General features: G+C 36.5%; 1 protein-coding gene across 1 annotated transcript; it reads left to right on the top strand.

Annotated features, from left to right (window-relative positions):
* Positions 1-540: 540 nt before the first annotated feature.
* Positions 541-1,426, top strand: LOC133302737 (cyclin-dependent protein kinase inhibitor SMR6-like). The gene has a single exon (XM_061502553.1). The coding sequence runs from the start codon at positions 859-861 to the stop codon at positions 1,186-1,188; it is 330 nt and encodes a 109-aa protein (XP_061358537.1). The 5' UTR covers positions 541-858; the 3' UTR covers positions 1,189-1,426.
* The last annotated feature ends 16,524 nt before the right edge of the window (positions 1,427-17,950 follow it).

Genomic DNA, 17,950 nt, shown 5'->3' with positions numbered 1-17,950 from the left:
TTGCAAACTTAAATACATGTAAGGTTAAATAAATTTTTTTTAACAGCAATGCTGTTCTTATATTTGGTTTTTTATACATACTTTTATGGTAAAAGGAAAACAAAAAAGATTTTTCCCCCTCTTTATTATGAAAATTAAGTGAAAATGTGTCTATATTTAGATTAGTATATTTTATATTTAAAATAATTTATATTCAAAAGTAGCACTTTTTCTTTAATTTTTTTTTTTTTACATGTCCTGGTTGATGTTGCGTTCAGCAATTTTCACGGGCACCCGCATCTACCTCTCTTTACAAGTGTAGCTTTCTATTGGTGTTTTGTTTATTTATTAATTTATTGGTCTCTGCTTATGTCACGAGTTTCCTCGGGTTCCCTCTTTCAGGCTTCGCCAATTGGTTCATAACCTCTTTTCTAACACGCAACATCCAACGTCACACTCTCCTTCCACTTTTAAAACCGTATCTTATTGTTCTCTCTCCATCCCTCAAAACTCTTTCCCACTCTCTTCTCTTCTTTTCTTTTTCCTCTGTTCCCTCACCTACAACAACCTTCATACACACAAACTCCAACGTCACACTCTCCTTCCACTTTTAAAACCGTATCTTATTGTTCTCTCTCCATCCCTCAAAACTCTTTCCCACTCTCTTCTCTTCTTTTCTTTTTCCTCTGTCCCTCACCTACAACAACCTTCATACACACAAACTCTTCACCCTTTTTCATGAGTCAACACTTTCCCACTGGGTTTCTCTGATTCCTTAAAGAAACTAAAGAAGGATAAAAATAAATCCTTTTCATTTTGGTACACATATAGGATTATATATATATTAACCCTGAAACAGTTGTTGCTGTTTTGCTCGATATGGGGCTCTCAGAGAAGTTGCAAGTAGAAGGAGGCTTTGAATCCGATAATAGAAAATGGGTCATCACTGGAATTGCTTTAAGAGCGCCATTGAAGCCAATATATACCATTCCTGTGGAGAAGGGACAAGAAGAAGACACAGAGACAGAGGAGTGTTCAACAACGCCAAAGGGTGTTGAATCAAAGATCCCAACACCTTTCACGTGCCCACCTGCTCCTAGCAAGCGAAAAACTTCTTTGAAGTGCAATTATCGTGGTGTCGTTAGAGAGTTCTTCACGCCACCTGACTTAGAAACTGTGTTTATACGCCATGTTGAAAGGGCTAATTGAAAGTACTAGCTAGGTTTTGGTTCTCTTGTAAAATCACTCCCCGTTAAACCCGACTAGCGAGTGTGGGATCAAAAAAATCCTTATACGCAACTTTATTCTTGCATAATTGCAAATAGGCTATTTCCTGAATTTTGTGGTGTACCTTAAAAAAAATTTCTCTAGTTTTTCCTAGTGTTTTCTCTGTTTTTCTTTTGAGTAGTTAGAGCTTTCCTAGTTCAGAGATTAGGACTATTTTGTATAGAGCAGTTCAACAAATAAATAAAATTACATCTTTGCTTGCATGCTTCATCTTCTTTTGATCATGAATCTCTTCATATTACTTTACCAGCTCAATTGAAATAGCTTATTTCCTATTTTTTCATTTTTTATTTTTTAAATTTCTTTACCTGTTGTTGGATTATTTGATTAATCCAATTTGAGCCAGGTAAGACCATCATTCTCATTATTAAGTTTTTAATATAATTATTTAACGAGGAATCAAACTTGATATCCCTATTTATATTAGGACAATTCCATAATAGTTGATCCAAGTATTTGATCATACTTATTTAAACCTAGTTGTTTGTGCTTCTTTTGACATGGTTAAAACTTAAAAGGGTTGTAATTACTTATAGGGTTTTATAATTCTCATTTAACATGAGAATTACAATTTTCCTACACACCCTTCGATTTTCGTGCTGACATGAATCTTACATATAATTTTTTCTAACACATGAGTCTCACATGCTTTTTATCTCTACAACATGAAATTTCAATTCTCCTTCAACCCTTACTTATATGCAAAAAATTTACTAATGAGTAGTGCTAGTTCACCGATTTGTGGAGATGTACAGAGATGAAATCAGAGGATCTATGTGTGCCTACTTGTCAGTACTGTTCATGAACACGCGCAGGAATGAGAAATTTCAAGTCAAAATCTAAGGAAGTAGGTAAGTGTTTAGTTGCCAAATGCGAATGGAGAGAGTACAAACAATCCTTTTCAAAGAGGTGGGATGATGCTGCACGGCTACTTCTCATTGCTCATTGACTGAAACCAAAGCCCCACATAAGTCCTTAGCCAAGTACCTGTTTCCCATTACACTTTGCTATTATCTTCACTACTTAGAGTTTAGGGTTATACACACTTACATACAATGCCCCATATGTCCATTGATAATAAGTATGTTTCTTTGTAACCAAAAAAAAAAAAAAGTAAAAAAAAAAAAAGTATTCAATGCAGATTAGTATTTAATATTTGAAATTCATCTTATAAAAAAATGTTTACCTAAGTTTAGTTAAATAGTTGAATATAGTACAATTTAAATTCTTTCATGTGTTCATATGAAAGTAGATTGAGTTAAAGGTGTTGTCGATGTTGATGTTGATATTGATATTCACATGAAAGTAGATACTTGGGTATAAAAGTTAGGGATAAAAAATAACTCGAGTCGACCCAAGTTAAAACTCAGCTAATTATAAAGTGATTTATTTATTATTTTTTTGGTAGGTTGTGAGTTTATTTTTTAATTCACAATAAATCAAATTCAAATTTTATATTCAATATTTTTTTAATTTTACATTTTAATTAAAAAAAGTATGTAAAAATATAAGAAGCATATACATACAAGTTGATTCACTAATTAATGAGCTGAAAATAAAAGTTTAAACTCAACTTATTTAACAAATAAGTCATTATTTTTAACATAAGCTAAGGTCATTAGTAGGAAATTTAACTTATTAAGATGTTAATAAATTAAACCATTAGTAACTTGTGACATAACTCACACATAAATGAGTGTGAATTACCATAACTCTCTCCAAATGAACCCCACCAACCCCGGGCTTGTATTGATAGTGAGAAGGTTCTCCGTTATGCTTTTGTGATATTAGCTTATGGATTCATATGGTAAAGCGACAAGTCACATGTGAGAGGGAAGTATTGGAATCCTATGCTAGTGGAATGGCCCTCTTTTTTACACTTCCAAAGAGATGTTCTGATGGCCAATTATTGGAAGATTCAACACTATCATAATAATATGAAGTCGTAGTTATCCTATCTGTCTCGTTTTTGTACAACTATTAAATACGGAATGTTTATCATCAACATTTAAAAACCTCACTAGTTTACTAAGTGGGGATTTCGCTAGAGAAAGTTCACCTAATAATGTGAATTAAATAATGGTTTCTAGGGATCGGATATGTGATTGGGGAATAGTATCCAATCCACACATGGTTAAAGGAGCTACAACAATAGATTATTTGATTCCGTTTAAATAAAATTTTGGGTTCCAATTTTTGTGAATATAAAAAAAAAAAATTGAAGAGTTAGTCTCATCATGATGTGGGTGTTCTCAGCTCGAATATAATTATCGCTGGTGGAATATACATTTGAGTGAAAAATCACTCACATAAATTGTGTGAATTAAATGAAGGGATTGTATTGTCTTATGCTGTAGAAAATGAAATTTTTTTCCTGCAGACTCATATATGATGCGCTGTCATCTGTTTTATTTATTTTTCTTGTGTTTCTTGGTGGGTCCCATTTTTGATTGAGTGTGTAGGAAAAGAGATTTTTTTTCCTATTGCAGAAGAGTCATATTCCCCTTAAATAAATCAATAATTGACACATTATCATTTTTAATGTAAAATAATTTTATAATACAAGGATTTATATCAAATTATTATAAAATATAGATTCATTAACTATTTATTAATTTAATCTACACAACTTGTACGGATGATGTATAATAATAAAAAGTTTAGATTTTGCTTGACTTGTAGTGGGTCATTCGTTGATTATCTTACTTCAATTAAATCTCATTATTGGAGACCACATGGAGATGAGTAAAGCTTATTGGCACATAACCACGCATATATGATGTGCATTATTTTTATATATTAATTGTTTTTTAGAAAACATACTAGAAGATTTGGAATGGATGGTGTTTCTAGAACCATGAACAACAACTTGCCACTATAAAATAATACCTGTCCATCAAAAACTAAATTAATATTTGAGTTTGTCTGTAGCGAAAAAAATTGTTTTTATTTTTTATTTGTATATATAATAATGAGTTTTATAATTCTCATTCAACATGAGAATTCAAATTTTCCTACACACCTTTCGATTTTCGTGCTGACATGGGTCCTATATATAATTTTTTCTAACACATGGGTCCCACATACTTTTTATCTCTACAACATGAGAATTAAATTCTCATTCAACGCGAGAAAATCAAATCCCTGTGATAATAACATTGAGGTTGGAACTTACAATTTCATCTAAACTATCAAAACTTTCACCATTAACCCACTTCTAATAGCGTTTTATTCTGTTGGTACAATTGAAAAGAGGAGAAAATAAACTCGCATGAAGTCAGCCGTAAAGAGGGACCAAAAGCAATCTCGAAAATAGCAAGATCAGTATGCCTCGTTCGAAGCTCCCTTTTCTGCAAGGTATCCTGCAAATTAAGCTCTTGGACTCTTTGAAGGCACTCCAAGAAAAATGTCCATGCCTAATAACAGTGTATAATATTGGAGTTTTATAAGAGTTATCTTGTAGGAAAAATGATTATGTAATGTTATAGAGATTCGTTTTGCGTGCCGTAGTTTTTTTTTTACTTCAAAAAATGTGGGTCTCACAAAATGTTATGTGTGTAAAAAATTTTCTTATGTCATATGAAATGATAAATGCAAATCCAATAATATTGTTAGGAGGCGGAACAGAAGTCCACGGGATGGAGAGTTATCATCAATGACTAATTAAGCAACAAATCAGACTATATAATGGAAGAATACGTGAATCTAATATCTTAAGATTTTGGGTTAAACGGATTTGTGAGATAGTTTATTACTTAATCCATCGATGGTATGTCTTCATGTCTTGAATCATATATATATATATATATATATATATATATATATATATATATATATATATATATATATATATATGAGGCAGGATCCTTTGACACCGGTGTCAAAGAAAAAGTTTGACACCTCATCTGAGGACCATTAGATTAAAAAAAATCAATGGTGTCACATGTTTACAAATCAGAATCGTTGATTTTTTTTAATCTAACGGTTCTCAGATGAGGTGTCAAACTTTTTCTTTGACACCGATGTCAAAGGATCCTGCCTCTATATATATATATATATATATTTTTTTTTTGGAGTTACCTAACCCTAATTACCTCTTTGAGACGAGTTGGCTCCCTCCGGTATCCCCACGAGCTTCGACTCTTTGAGCCGGCTATGGGACTAATCCGGAGTGCGGGGGAGCAGTGATGGCTAAAGGTTCAGCCCCCTCCCCAAGAATGCATTCAGCAGGAATCAAACACATGTCCAACCTCACTAACTCAGCGCCAAATTACCAACTGAGCTGCACTCATTGGGTTATATATATATATATATATATATATATATATATATATATATATATATATATATATATTGTTATTATCAAAAGATGTTACTATTAATGTTACTATCATATTTTTGTTGCAAATCGACAATCACACAAAATCGACAAAACAGAAAAGAGAAAAGAGAAGAGAGATTGACACGGTGATTTATTCTGGTTCACCCAATATAGGCTCCGTCCAGCTTGTCTTACCATATTCATCTCACTGCCACTCGTTACAAGTCACTCGATTTATAAGGAGAATATAAATATGATTACAAAAAATCCTAACAGCAGCTATTCATGGGTCCAAGCCCAAACTACTAAGAAAAGGAAAATTTGCAATAAATCAGAGGCCCATAACAGTACTTAGCCTCTATGGGCCTGGGAGCGCTGCCCCCTGGACCCTTACCCGCTCACTTGGGAGTGAGAGTCCAGTTGGCTTTCTGCTGACCCCGACAACAAGAGCCCTCATCAGTATGTGAAATATGAACCCATCAATTTTAACCGTTGATTTCCGCTGATTTATCGTTTTCACAAATCAAATTCATTTATTAATTATTAATTCAAAATAAATAACCGTTGATTGGTGAAAATTAACAGTTAAGATATGGTAGTAACATTAGTAATAAGATTATTTGGTAATAACAAAATATATATATATATATATATATATATATATATATATATATAAATAATGGAGATCACTTATTATGATTTGATTTGCTGTTTAACTCACTACTAATATGTCTCAAAGATATTAAGCAAGCTTTAATTTTCTTAGTTGGATAATAGAAAAGGAATGGGATAATTTTTCAAATTTTAGAGTGGACAATTTTTATTAGATATGTTCCATAACTTCTTAGGAGAAACGTTTCATACAATTTCTAATGAATTGTTGAATATTTCATTGGAAAAAAAAACACCCTCAAAGTGGGGATGAGAACATGTGTTCGAATCTCTCCAGTATTATCTTTGGGAGGAATTTAAAGCCTTAATCTTGGACCCGCCCCGAATCGGATTAGTTGCGAACAGTGTTATAAAACCCGGACCGACCCGGGAACCGGTAAACCAGTCATATAACTGGTCCGGTTCAAGCAACGGACCGGTTATGCATCAGAACCGGTGCGACCCGGTCCGATTCGGTCGGTTTTCATGAAAATCGGTGACTCGGTCGGTTAACCGGTGACCCGGTCCGGTCCCAAAAAAAAATTTAATTTTTTAAAAATAAAAATAAAATTATAATGGATATATTTTAATATTTTTTTGCTTATTAACTTACCTAAGTTATGTACCTACAACACTAATATTATCTCAATTATGTACTATGCAGAAAATTTTGATTTGATTTACAGTTAGAGATGTCATTTTCTTAACCTAAAGTCCCGTATCTCGATCATTATATTTTTGTTTGATCTTTTATTGAATAATAATATGTCATTTATTATTTTTTATATTAAAATATTTGAAGTTTTTATCTTTATTTTTAGATATTTAAGTATGTTTATAATTTTTTAATATAAATTATAAAATTATATATAATTACCGGGTCATGCGGTTGAACCAGTGACCTACTGGTTGAATCAGTGACCCAGTACTTCGACCGGGTCAATGACCTGGCCGGTTTTAATAACATTAGTTGCGAAGCAATGAACCGATTGAAATATTTCCAAAAAAAAAAGTACACTCAAAAACCTTTTGGACTTGACCGATAGAAAATATATACGTTCGATTATTTATATTAAAAAATTTCATAATATTTATTAAAAGGTAGTGAGCAAATACACATGTATAATTTTATATTATGTTTCTAATATCCTTTTTTCTTTCCTCTTTCTCATGTCTCAGTACTCTCTCTACTCTTCCAACCTATAATGATTGGTGGGAGGCTGGGAGCACATTTTTAATGCTCCCGAAATAGGTATTTTCTTTTTTAAAATAAAAATATATATATAGAAGGAAATAACCATAAAGGAAAATATAATATAAATATGTTTTTTTTTTACATATTTGATAAAAAAATATACAAAATGTTTGATATATCTGTAATACCAAAAATATTTCCGATTGGTGGAGCCTAAATGGTCGTTGTTCCAACCTCGAATGGTTTATATTATATTTGTAAAATCCTCCATTCTGTGTTTGTGTTTTGCATTGTCATCAATATAGTTTCAGTTCTGTGCATGCATATATATTATTTGTTATTATTGATAAATGATGGTACGTACGTAATATAATCAAAGTTGTCAAATTCGCAAGAAAACACAGTGAACTCGTACAAGTTTACCTATTTTTCAAGAATAGTTTTTGCAGAAGAAAGTTGCAGCACTCAGCTATAATTTATTAAGATGTCTGTTATGGACTAGATTCGTATATGAACAACTCATCTAATTGAAGATTGAGACTTATCTTAATAATACCCAAACTATTAGGGGATCAAGGAATAAGACTCATATCCCAATAGTAATGCTAAAGAGCTAATAACCTGGAGGTCTTTCAAGGCCCAAACCCGATGAGGTAAACCATTATTAGTAAAGGTTATTACTACTAGGTACCGCTACAAGAAAAAAGCTTTTTTTTTGTGACGAAAATTTTTGTCATAAATTGTCACAAATGACAATTTTTGACACAAATAATCAAATTTCGTCACAAATAAACTTGCGACGCAGGAATTTGTGACGAAATTTACTTACGATGTAAGAATTTGTGATGAAATTTCATAAAATTTCGTCACGATTAGGTTTTTTCTTGTAGTGTACACACTTTTGAGACTCATCTTTTATTGTTGCCAACACATATCTCATATGATATCTTTGAGCACATAAATCTATCACTTATATAGTGAATATACACGGTCTAGCCAGATCGAACAATATCCATAATTAATAGGCAACATTCCAACACAAGCAACATCTGCTTAATGTGATCAACTAAAATTAGGGAGGAAAAAAATACCCACTTAACTATATTTATTCTACCTATTTTTTATTGGGCTTCCTCCTTCAATGCTAAGCCCAAGCCTATTGAGGGGTTTCTCAAAAACCTTAAACCCTAGATCTCACCTCCTCTATATATTCATTAGTTGTGGGTGGAGGCTATGTTAGAGAAAGAGAGAAGAGAGAAAAATTTGAGAGAAAATTATTTGAGATATTTGAGAGCAAAGCTTTAAGCTTTGTATTTGAGAGATCTCTAGAGAAAGTTTGAGTGAAACATCTCTAGGGTAGTTTGATTATCACCATTGTCGGAGAGGTTGTGTTAACCACCACATTGGTGTATTTTGATTCTTTGTTTCCATTATTTTCATAGTGGACGTTTGAACTGGACTAGGTCCCGTGAGTTTTTACTTCTTCATTGGAGAAGGTTTTCCCACGTTAAAATCTGTTTGTGTTCTCCTTTACTCTCTCTCCTACTTGTGTTTTTCATTTTTTCGCTACGCTGTCCGACCTGGTGAAGTTCAGGCCGAGGTAATTGCCAAGAACCGAGATCCAGGATCTCATTGATTGACTTCCGCGAAAAGGATGCTTAGCCAAGCTTGAGAGAACCGAGTTCTCAACAGTGATATCAGAGCCGGAGTTCAACGGGTTCTAAGGGAGACGGGATGGATACTAGTGGCATAACTCATGATGGAGATATATTCAAGCTGACCGCAGACAATTTCACCTATTGGAGACCGATGATGGAAGATCATCTCTACTGTAAAGATTTACATGAGACCATTATCCTTGATGAGAGACCGGCATGCAAGACCGATAAGGAGTGGGAGATTCAGAGTCGTAAGACGGTAGCTACAATTAGAAAATACATAGACAAAAGCCTCTTTAAGCACGTGTCCAAGTTCACGAACGCATACGAGTTATGGACGAAGCTGAAGTCCATGATTCAGAAGAAGACTCCCAGTAACAAAGCACACCTGGTTCGCCGACTTGTGAAGCTGGAATAAAAGGACGGCATGAGCATGATTGAACATCTCAACACCTACAAAGGTATTGTGAATCAGCTATCAAAAGCTAAGATGAAAATTGATGACGAGATGCAGGCTTTGCTGCTGTTGAGCTCGCTGCCAGAAAGCTGGGATACTCTGGTGGTGACCTTGAGCAATTCGACTCCAGATGGAAAATTGAAGATGGATGTCGTGACAGACAGCCTCCTGAACGAAGAAGCCAGGAGAACAGAACGAGGTGTTTTGAGCACGTCTGAGGCCAACGTTGCTGAAAACAGAGAGAAATCTGACTCTCGGGGTAGAAGCAAGAGCCGGGGTCGAGATCGTGATAGAAGAGGAAAGTCCAGAGGTCGGTCAAAGCCAAAATATGATTTGAAGTGCTTCTACTGTGGAAAGACAGGTCATAAGAAGCCAGACTGTTGGACATTGCAGAATGACGAGAAGAACGGCTCTGTGAAGTCGGATCAGATTGTTCCCAAGAAGAGGGAAGACAAGAGCACCATTGTTGTGGCTGCCAACTCGAATGCCGAGATATTCCTCATTGGTGAGGATAATTATTTGAATGTTGCATATAATGACTGCACCTGGATTGTTGACTTCGGTGCCTCCTTTCACGTCACTGCTCATAAAGGTTTTTTATCCTCTTACCGAGGTGGTGATTTTGAAGTCGTGAAGATGGAAAATCAGGTGACCAGCAAGATTGTTGGTGTCGTGATGTAACTCTGACCATAGATGTCAGATGCCGAATTGTGTTGAAGGATGTGATGCATGTACCTGACATGTGTTTGAATCTAATCTCGGTAGGCAAGCTTGATGATGCCGGGTTAGTGAACTACTTCGGTAGTGTTAGATGGAAGCTGGCCAAGGGAAACTTGGTTGTTGCCCGAGGCAAGAAGGATGGCTCCTTGTACGTGATGCAAGGAAAGATCAATGGCGGAGAAGCCAATTCTGTCCGAGATGAACCTAGCTTGGAGCTATGGCACAAGCTCCTAGGCCATATGAGTGAGAAAGGGCTCCAAATCCTGCACAAGAAAGGATTAGTGACCAGGTTGAAAGGTCAAGCATTGGAGAGTTGCACGCACTGCCTAGCTAGAAAGCAGCACCAGGTTTCTTTCGTGAAACCGGATCAACCCAGAAGACGCATGTATATTCTTAACCTCGTCCATACTGATGTTTGCTCCATGTCGGAGAGATATCTTGGAGGAGCTCAGTATTTTGTTACATTCATTGATGATCATTCCCGCAAAGTGTGGGTTTATTTGTTGAAGTCTAAAGACTTGGTACTCCAATCCTTTAAAGAATTCCATGCAATGGTTGAAAGGGAGACTGGTAAGAAATTGAAGGTGGTCCGATCTGACAATGGTGGTGAGTATTGCGGCCCTTTTGATGCATATTGCAGAGCAGCCGGGATTCGACTTGAGAAGACGTCCCCCAAGACTCCACAGTTGAATGGACTTGCTGAAAGGATGAACAAGACTATTGAAGAGAAGGTCTGAAGTATGCTATCCAATGCCGGATTACCGAAATCATTCTAGGGAGAAGCTATCAGAACCGCTGTTGATTTAATCAACCTCTCACCATCACGACCACTTGAAGGAGAAATTCCAGAAGAAGTCTGGACAGGTCGGAAAGTGGCCTATAATCAACTGAAGGTGTTTGGATGCCGAGCTTTCGTGCATATCCCTAAGATGAAAGGGGAAAACTTGATGCGAAGACAAAAGAATGCATCTATCTTGGTTCGTCGAGATATGAGTTCGGGTTCCGACTTTGGGATCCAATCAATAAGAAGATAGTCAGAAGCTGAGATGTGATGTTTCATGAAGATGAGAACATTCATGACATCTCGAAGCCTAAAGTCTGGGTTACTGTCAGAAGAGAAGAATCCGTTCCTCTTGTCCGAGCTGAAGCAGGGGGAGAAAATGAAGAAAATGATGACCAACAACAAGCTGATGATGACCAAGATACTGAGGTCCGAGTTGATGATGAGATCCGGGATGAAAATGATGAATCAGGTTCTCAAGCTGAAGAACAGCCGAGATATCCAACTCGAGAAAGAAGACCCTCTACAAGATATCCATCTAATGAATACACCGTTGTTGCTGAAGACGGTGAGCCTCAGATTTATGATGAGGTTGTGACGAGCTCAGAGAAAGAAGAATGGGAAAAGGCAAAGCAAGACGAGATGAAGTCTTTGCATGAGAATCAGACTTATGAGCTGACCGAGTTGCCAAAAGGGAGACGAGCTCTGAAAAATAAATGGGTCTACAGGATTAAGAACGAAGAGAACGGGCAGAAGGCGAGATACAAAGCCCGTATTGTAGTGAAAGGATGCAATCAGAAGAAAGGAGTAGACTTCGAGGAGATTTTTTCTCCTGTGGTGAAAATGACCTCGGTCCGAACTGTGTTAGTTATGGCGGCTTTGATGGACCTCGAGGTAAAACAAATAGATGTGAAGACGACATTTCTTCATGGTGACTTAGAAGAAGAAATTTATATGGAGCAACCTGAAGGATTCTGAGCTCCAGACCAAGAAGACTTGGTATGTCGATTGAAGAAGAGCCTCTATGGCTTGAAGCAAGCACCTCGGCAGTGGTACAAGAAGTTTGAATCATTCATGACTGATCATAAGTTTGAGAAGACAGATGCCGACCACTGCGTATTTGTGAATAGATATGAGGCCGGAGATTTTTTGATTTTATTGTTATATGTTGACGACATGCTTATTGTAGGAAAAGACAAATCGAGGATAGCGGCCCTGAAAAAGGCGTTGAGCTCCTCCTTTGCAATGAAGGACCTCGGCCCTGCAAAGCAAATTCTTGGAATCAAGATTATCCGAGATAGACAAAAGAAGTTACTGTGGCTGAGTCAAGAGAAGTATATTGAGAAGATTCTGAAGAGATTCAGCATGGACAAAGCCAGAATTGTGAGCACCCCCCTAGCCGGACACATAAAGCTGAACCAGAAGCAATGTTCGAGATCTGATGAAGACAAAGACGAGATGCTGAAGATCCCATACTAATCCGTCGTCGGAAGCTTGATGTACGCAATGGTTTGCACTACACCTGATTTGGCATATGCTATTGGAATTGTAAGCCGGTATCTATCAAATCCCGGCAAAGATCATCGGGAAGCAGTGAAGTGGATCTTCAAGTACCTCCGAGGTACGACCAACTTATGCCTCCGATTTGGAGAAGGCAAAGCCGAGTTGCAAGGCTACTCGGATTCTGATTTAGGGGGAGATCCTGACTCAAGAAAATCGACGACGGGATACATGATGAGATTTGTCGGAGGAGCTATCTATTGACAATCAAGACTTCAAAAGTGTGTTGCACTATCGACAACCGAGGTTGAGTACATTGCCGCTACTGAGGCAAGCAAAGAGATGCTGTGGATGAAGAAGTTGCTCATGGAACTCGGCCATGATCAAGACAAGTACGAGCTGGGTTGTGACAATCAAAGCGCAATTCATCTTGCGAAGAATTCGACATATCACTCTCGCACTAAGCACATTGATGTGAGGTATCACTGGATCTGGGATGTGGTGGAAGGTGGAGAGCTCGAACTCGTCAAAGTGCACACTGACCAAAATTGGTCCGACATGATGAGAAAGCCGGTTCCAACAAGGAAATTTGAAGACTGTTGTGAATGAGCCGGGTTGATGCTGAAGCCGACGCATTGAAGTCAGAGGGAGAGATTTATTGGGCTTCCTTCTTTAATGCTAAGCCAAAGCCCATTGAGGGGTTTCCCAAAAACCCTAAACCTTAAACCTTAAACCCTAGATCTCACCTCCTCTATATATTCATTAGTTGTGGGTGGAGGATAGGTTAGAGAAAGAGAGAAGAGAGAAAAATTTGAGAGAAAATTATTTGAGAGCAAAGCTTTAAGCTTTGTATTTGAGAGATCTATAAAGAGAGTTTGAGTGAAACATCTATAGGGTAGTTCGATTATCACCATTGTTGGAGAGGTTGTGTTAACCACAACATTGGTTTATTTTGATTCTTTGTATCCATTAATTTCATAGTGGACGTTTGAACTGGACTAGGTCCCGTGAGTTTTTACTTCTTCATTGGAGAAGGTTTTCCCACGTTAAAATCTGTTTGTGTTCTCCTTCTCTCTCTCTCTCTCCTATTTGTGTTTTTTCGTTTTTCCGCTGCACTGCCCGACCTGGTGAAGTTCAGGCTGAGGCAATTGCCAAGATCCGAGATCCAGGATCTAATTGATTGACTTCCGCGAAAAGGCTGCTTAGCCGAGCTTGAGGGAACTGAGTTCCCAACATTTCTTTATGATTAATATCATATGAATTCCATTTTTTTTATTTTTAAGGGAATATGTATTATAAGAATAGTGAAGATTTGTTCCCTTTGTTAAATAACAAGAAAAGAGAGGAACATTGAAATAATCTGTGTGTATTAATCTGGTGAGAGATGTACAATATATAGACAAACTAATGGGCTAAGCCCAAACCTAATATAATTAGACATAATACAAAAAGCCTAATGAAATAAAGAAACCCTAATTACAATATAATTCTAACACTCCCCCTCAAGCTGGAGCGTATAGGTCATATGCACCAATCTTGTTACATATAAACTCTATTCGAGGCCCCCTCAAAGATTTTGTAAACATATCTGCTAATTGCTCATTAGAGGGTTTTAAACTAGTTTTAATTTCACCAGCAAGAACCTTTTCTCGAACAAAGTGACAATCTATTTCTATATGCTTGGTTCTTTCATGAAACACTGGATTTGATGAAATGTGTAGAGATGCTTGATTATCACAAATGAGAGTCGCCTGTCCAGTGTCTCCAAACTTAAGCTCTTTGAGAAGCTGTTTAAGCCAGATGAGCTCGCAAGTAGTAGTCGCCATGGACCGGTATTCTGCTTCAGCACTTGATCTGGCAACCACACTTTGTTTCTTACTTTTCCAAGAAATCAAGTTGCCTCCAACAAAGACACAATACCTAGAAGTAGATCTCCTATCAGCTGGACAACCAACCCAATCAGCATCACAGTACCCAACAACTTTATCATGACCTTTATCTTCATATTCAAGGCCTTTTCCTGGAGATTCCTTGATATACTTAAGAATACGAATGACTGCATTCCAATGTTCTTGACATGGAGAATTGAGAAATTGACTGACAACACTCACTGCAAAGTAAATATCAGGTCGAGTGACTGTGAGATAGTTCAATTTTCCAACCAATCTTCTATACTGCTCAGGATCTGAAAAGGGTTCCCCCTGATTTGGTAGAAACTTGATACTTGGATCCATAGGAGTATCAACAGACTTTGAATTCAACAGAGCAGTTTCTTCAAGAATATCCAGAGCATATTTCCTCTGAGATATCACAACACCAGCTTTAGACTGGGCCACCTCGATTCCCAAGAAGTATCGAAGTTTCCCAAGATCCTTAGTCTGAAAATGATGACATAAATGTTGTTTCAATCGAGTGATCCCATGCTGATCACTGCCTGTGATGACAATATCATCCACATATACCACCAGATAAATAGATCCAGAAGTAGAATGACGATAAAAGAGAGAATGATCAGCTGCACTCCGAGTCATGCCAAATTGTTGAACAACACTGCTAAATTTACCAAACCAAGCTTTCCCGAAGTAGACTCTGAGCTTTCCCCAAATATTCAGTCATAGGACAATTGAAGTCCCGAGGAGAAAATGTAGTCATCAATTTCTGACACACACCATAGAGTCTCTACGTATCATTGGTGTAAAGTGCTTTTGCCTGACTCCAAATAGCTTCACAAGTAACAGCAGGTCGAAAAATCTGCTTGATAGACGGATGAAGAGTAGCTTTAATGAGGCTACACAGCTGAGCATCAATCATTTTCCACCGTGTGCACTCCTTTTCCGCCACAGATTCAGCCTTAGTGGTGAGATGAGATGTATAATTTTGTCCATCCAACCAAAGTCGCAGATCGGAAGACCAAGTATCATAGTTGGAACCATCCAATTTATCCACACTCAACGGAGCAAGGATATAATTTGAAAAAATAGCAGAGTCCGACTTTTTCTCAGCCGGAGTACCAGAGTCATTGGAGACAGGATGGTCCATAATTAAGAGAAAAAATAATAATATAAAGGACAGATCACACAACTAACCGGTAGAAGAGGGATCTGATGTCAACACAAAACGAAGTCCAAACACAGAACCAGGACCAGATCCAGAACCGTCACAGGGAGATGAGGAGAACGCCACCAGCCGCGGCCGGAGAGGAGGTCCTACGCGTCGCCACGCGCCGCCTTGGGGAGAGGATGACCGGAGCTTGCACGCGCGCGTGTGGGCGCGTGAGGGCTCCGATGGAGGTGCGGCCGGTGCGGTTGGGATCGCGCTTCCAAGACGAGCACACCAGTATGTGGTTTGTCAGAAAACTCCACCGAACGGTGGTGGTTGACAAAGACAGCAGCCTGAACGTGAAAGCGAAAGAAAAAGCGTACCGGAAACTGACAGCGAGACAGTTCCTGAAAAAAAATTTAAAAGACGATGAACAATAGGTTCACCGAAATTTTTTTTTTCAAAGTTCCTTAGGTTCTTGATACCATGTTAAATAACAAGAAAAGAGAAAAATATTGAAATAATCTGTGTGTATTAATCTGATGAGAGATGTACAATATATAGACAAACTAATGAGCTAAGCCCAAACATAATATAATTAGACCCAATACAAAAAGCCTAATGAAATAAAAAAACCCTAATTACAATATAATTCTAACACCCTTTATAGTATGTAACGACTAAAGAAGAGTGTTAACAAAGTAACATAAATTGTGCCTCTAACCCCGAATGATAATGGTGACTGAGAACTTTCACGCCAAACATTAAATAAATATATGGTACTTCAAATCGGTGCTAAATTGCTAATTCATCGAGAGAGGATCCACTCGAAAAAAGACTTCAAATTGGTGCAACCGATTGTTGTAGATAATTTTGGTCGAATTTGTCTGCATTCTCGCGGCAATATTTGTCTAAACAAATTTATGGCGCTTAATTAGCCAATGGAAACTTTGATTGAACCATTTCCATTTATTTTAATTAGTGGCTCCTCAATTTTATAGTGGCTACTGTCAGAAATATTTTACACATTTGTTTTTCCATTTTTTTGTTTTTTATCTTCATATACTGTCGGAAACTTGGTAAAATATATAGGGTTTGAGTAAACATAAACAGATCTCTAACGAATATTACTGACGGAAATATTTGCATCACTACTAACCGACAATAATAGCAAAGAGATGATGGAATTAACCAATGACTACATCAATAGACAAAGATGTCACATGTCAGTGTAGTATATTAACAAAGCAATAGATAACTTTGACGCTAAGTGCATATTAATAAAAGTCTTGTTGGAAACCTGCTCCATTAGTACTTCTGTCCGCAATTTTAGTGTTGTATCACCTTTTTTTATTTTTATTTTTCTATTAAACTATAAGAAAAACATAGTTTATTAACAACATATATAGCCTATAGGTAGATTCAGATGTGCCAATTTTTTATTTATTTTCCGAGGGTATTATCGGCCAAAAACTCAAAAAAAAAAAACTTTTAGTGGTGGAATACTACACATATAGTCTTGGTACTTGTGAAAGAATAACTCTAATATTTTAAACGAGACTAGTCTCAAATTAAAAGAGTCTGAAAATAGTCTTGTGAGACAAACAAAAATAAATATAATGTAGCTTAAATTCATCAAAGCGGACAGAAGAAAAAAAAAACTTATGTTTATACGATAGGATGTGCCAATATTTTGATATTGGGAATTGTAAATTGGTATAAAAAAGCTTATGTTTTATGTTTATACTTTAGCGCCCCAATTGCATTAAGATATGGTACTTCAGGACCAAGAAGTTATTCCTCATTTTTATAGGATCAAAATGGATCTTTATTTATTATGTCAAACAATCTCATAACCATCGGCTCAATGGATCATGTGCTTTATCTATGTAAAATCGCTTTAAAATCTTCTTTGTATAAGTTGATTGATGGATGAATATTCCATTTGTTAAGTGTTCAATTTGCAATCCAAGGCAAAACTTTATCTTTTCAAGATTTTTCATTTCAAATTCTTTCTTCAAATAATCTACTGCTTTTGAAAGTTTTTTAGTATTGCCAATGATATTCAAGTTATTAACATATACACTAACAAATTTAGATCCATGTTTGTTAATAAAGACACAAGGGCAAACTGGGTCATTTTTGTAGCGTTCTTGTAATAAATATTCACTAAAGCGATTATACCACATACGCCCTGATTGCTTTAATCCATATAATGATTTTTGAAGCCTTATTGAACAAATTTCCCGGGAACTTTTAATTTCTTCAGACATTTTGAATCCTTTAGGGATTTTCATATAAATTTCACTATCAAGTGAGCTATATTCGTAGACTGTAACTACGTCCATTAGATGCATGTCAA

The sequence above is a fragment of the Gastrolobium bilobum genome, unplaced genomic scaffold, assembly GCF_033153095.1.
Source record: "Gastrolobium bilobum isolate Gb01-03AN ecotype WA unplaced genomic scaffold, APGP_CSIRO_Gbil_v1 utg1285, whole genome shotgun sequence".
Lineage (NCBI taxonomy): Eukaryota > Viridiplantae > Streptophyta > Magnoliopsida > Fabales > Fabaceae > Gastrolobium > Gastrolobium bilobum.
Note: the sequence above shows the minus strand (reverse complement) of the source record. Positions and strands in the feature narration are given on the sequence as shown.

Excerpts from the sequence above, each read along its gene's own strand:
- LOC133302737 (XM_061502553.1), top strand. The coding sequence starts at position 859 with ATGGGGCTCTCAGAGAAGTTGCAAGTAGAAGGAGGCTTTGAATCCGAT.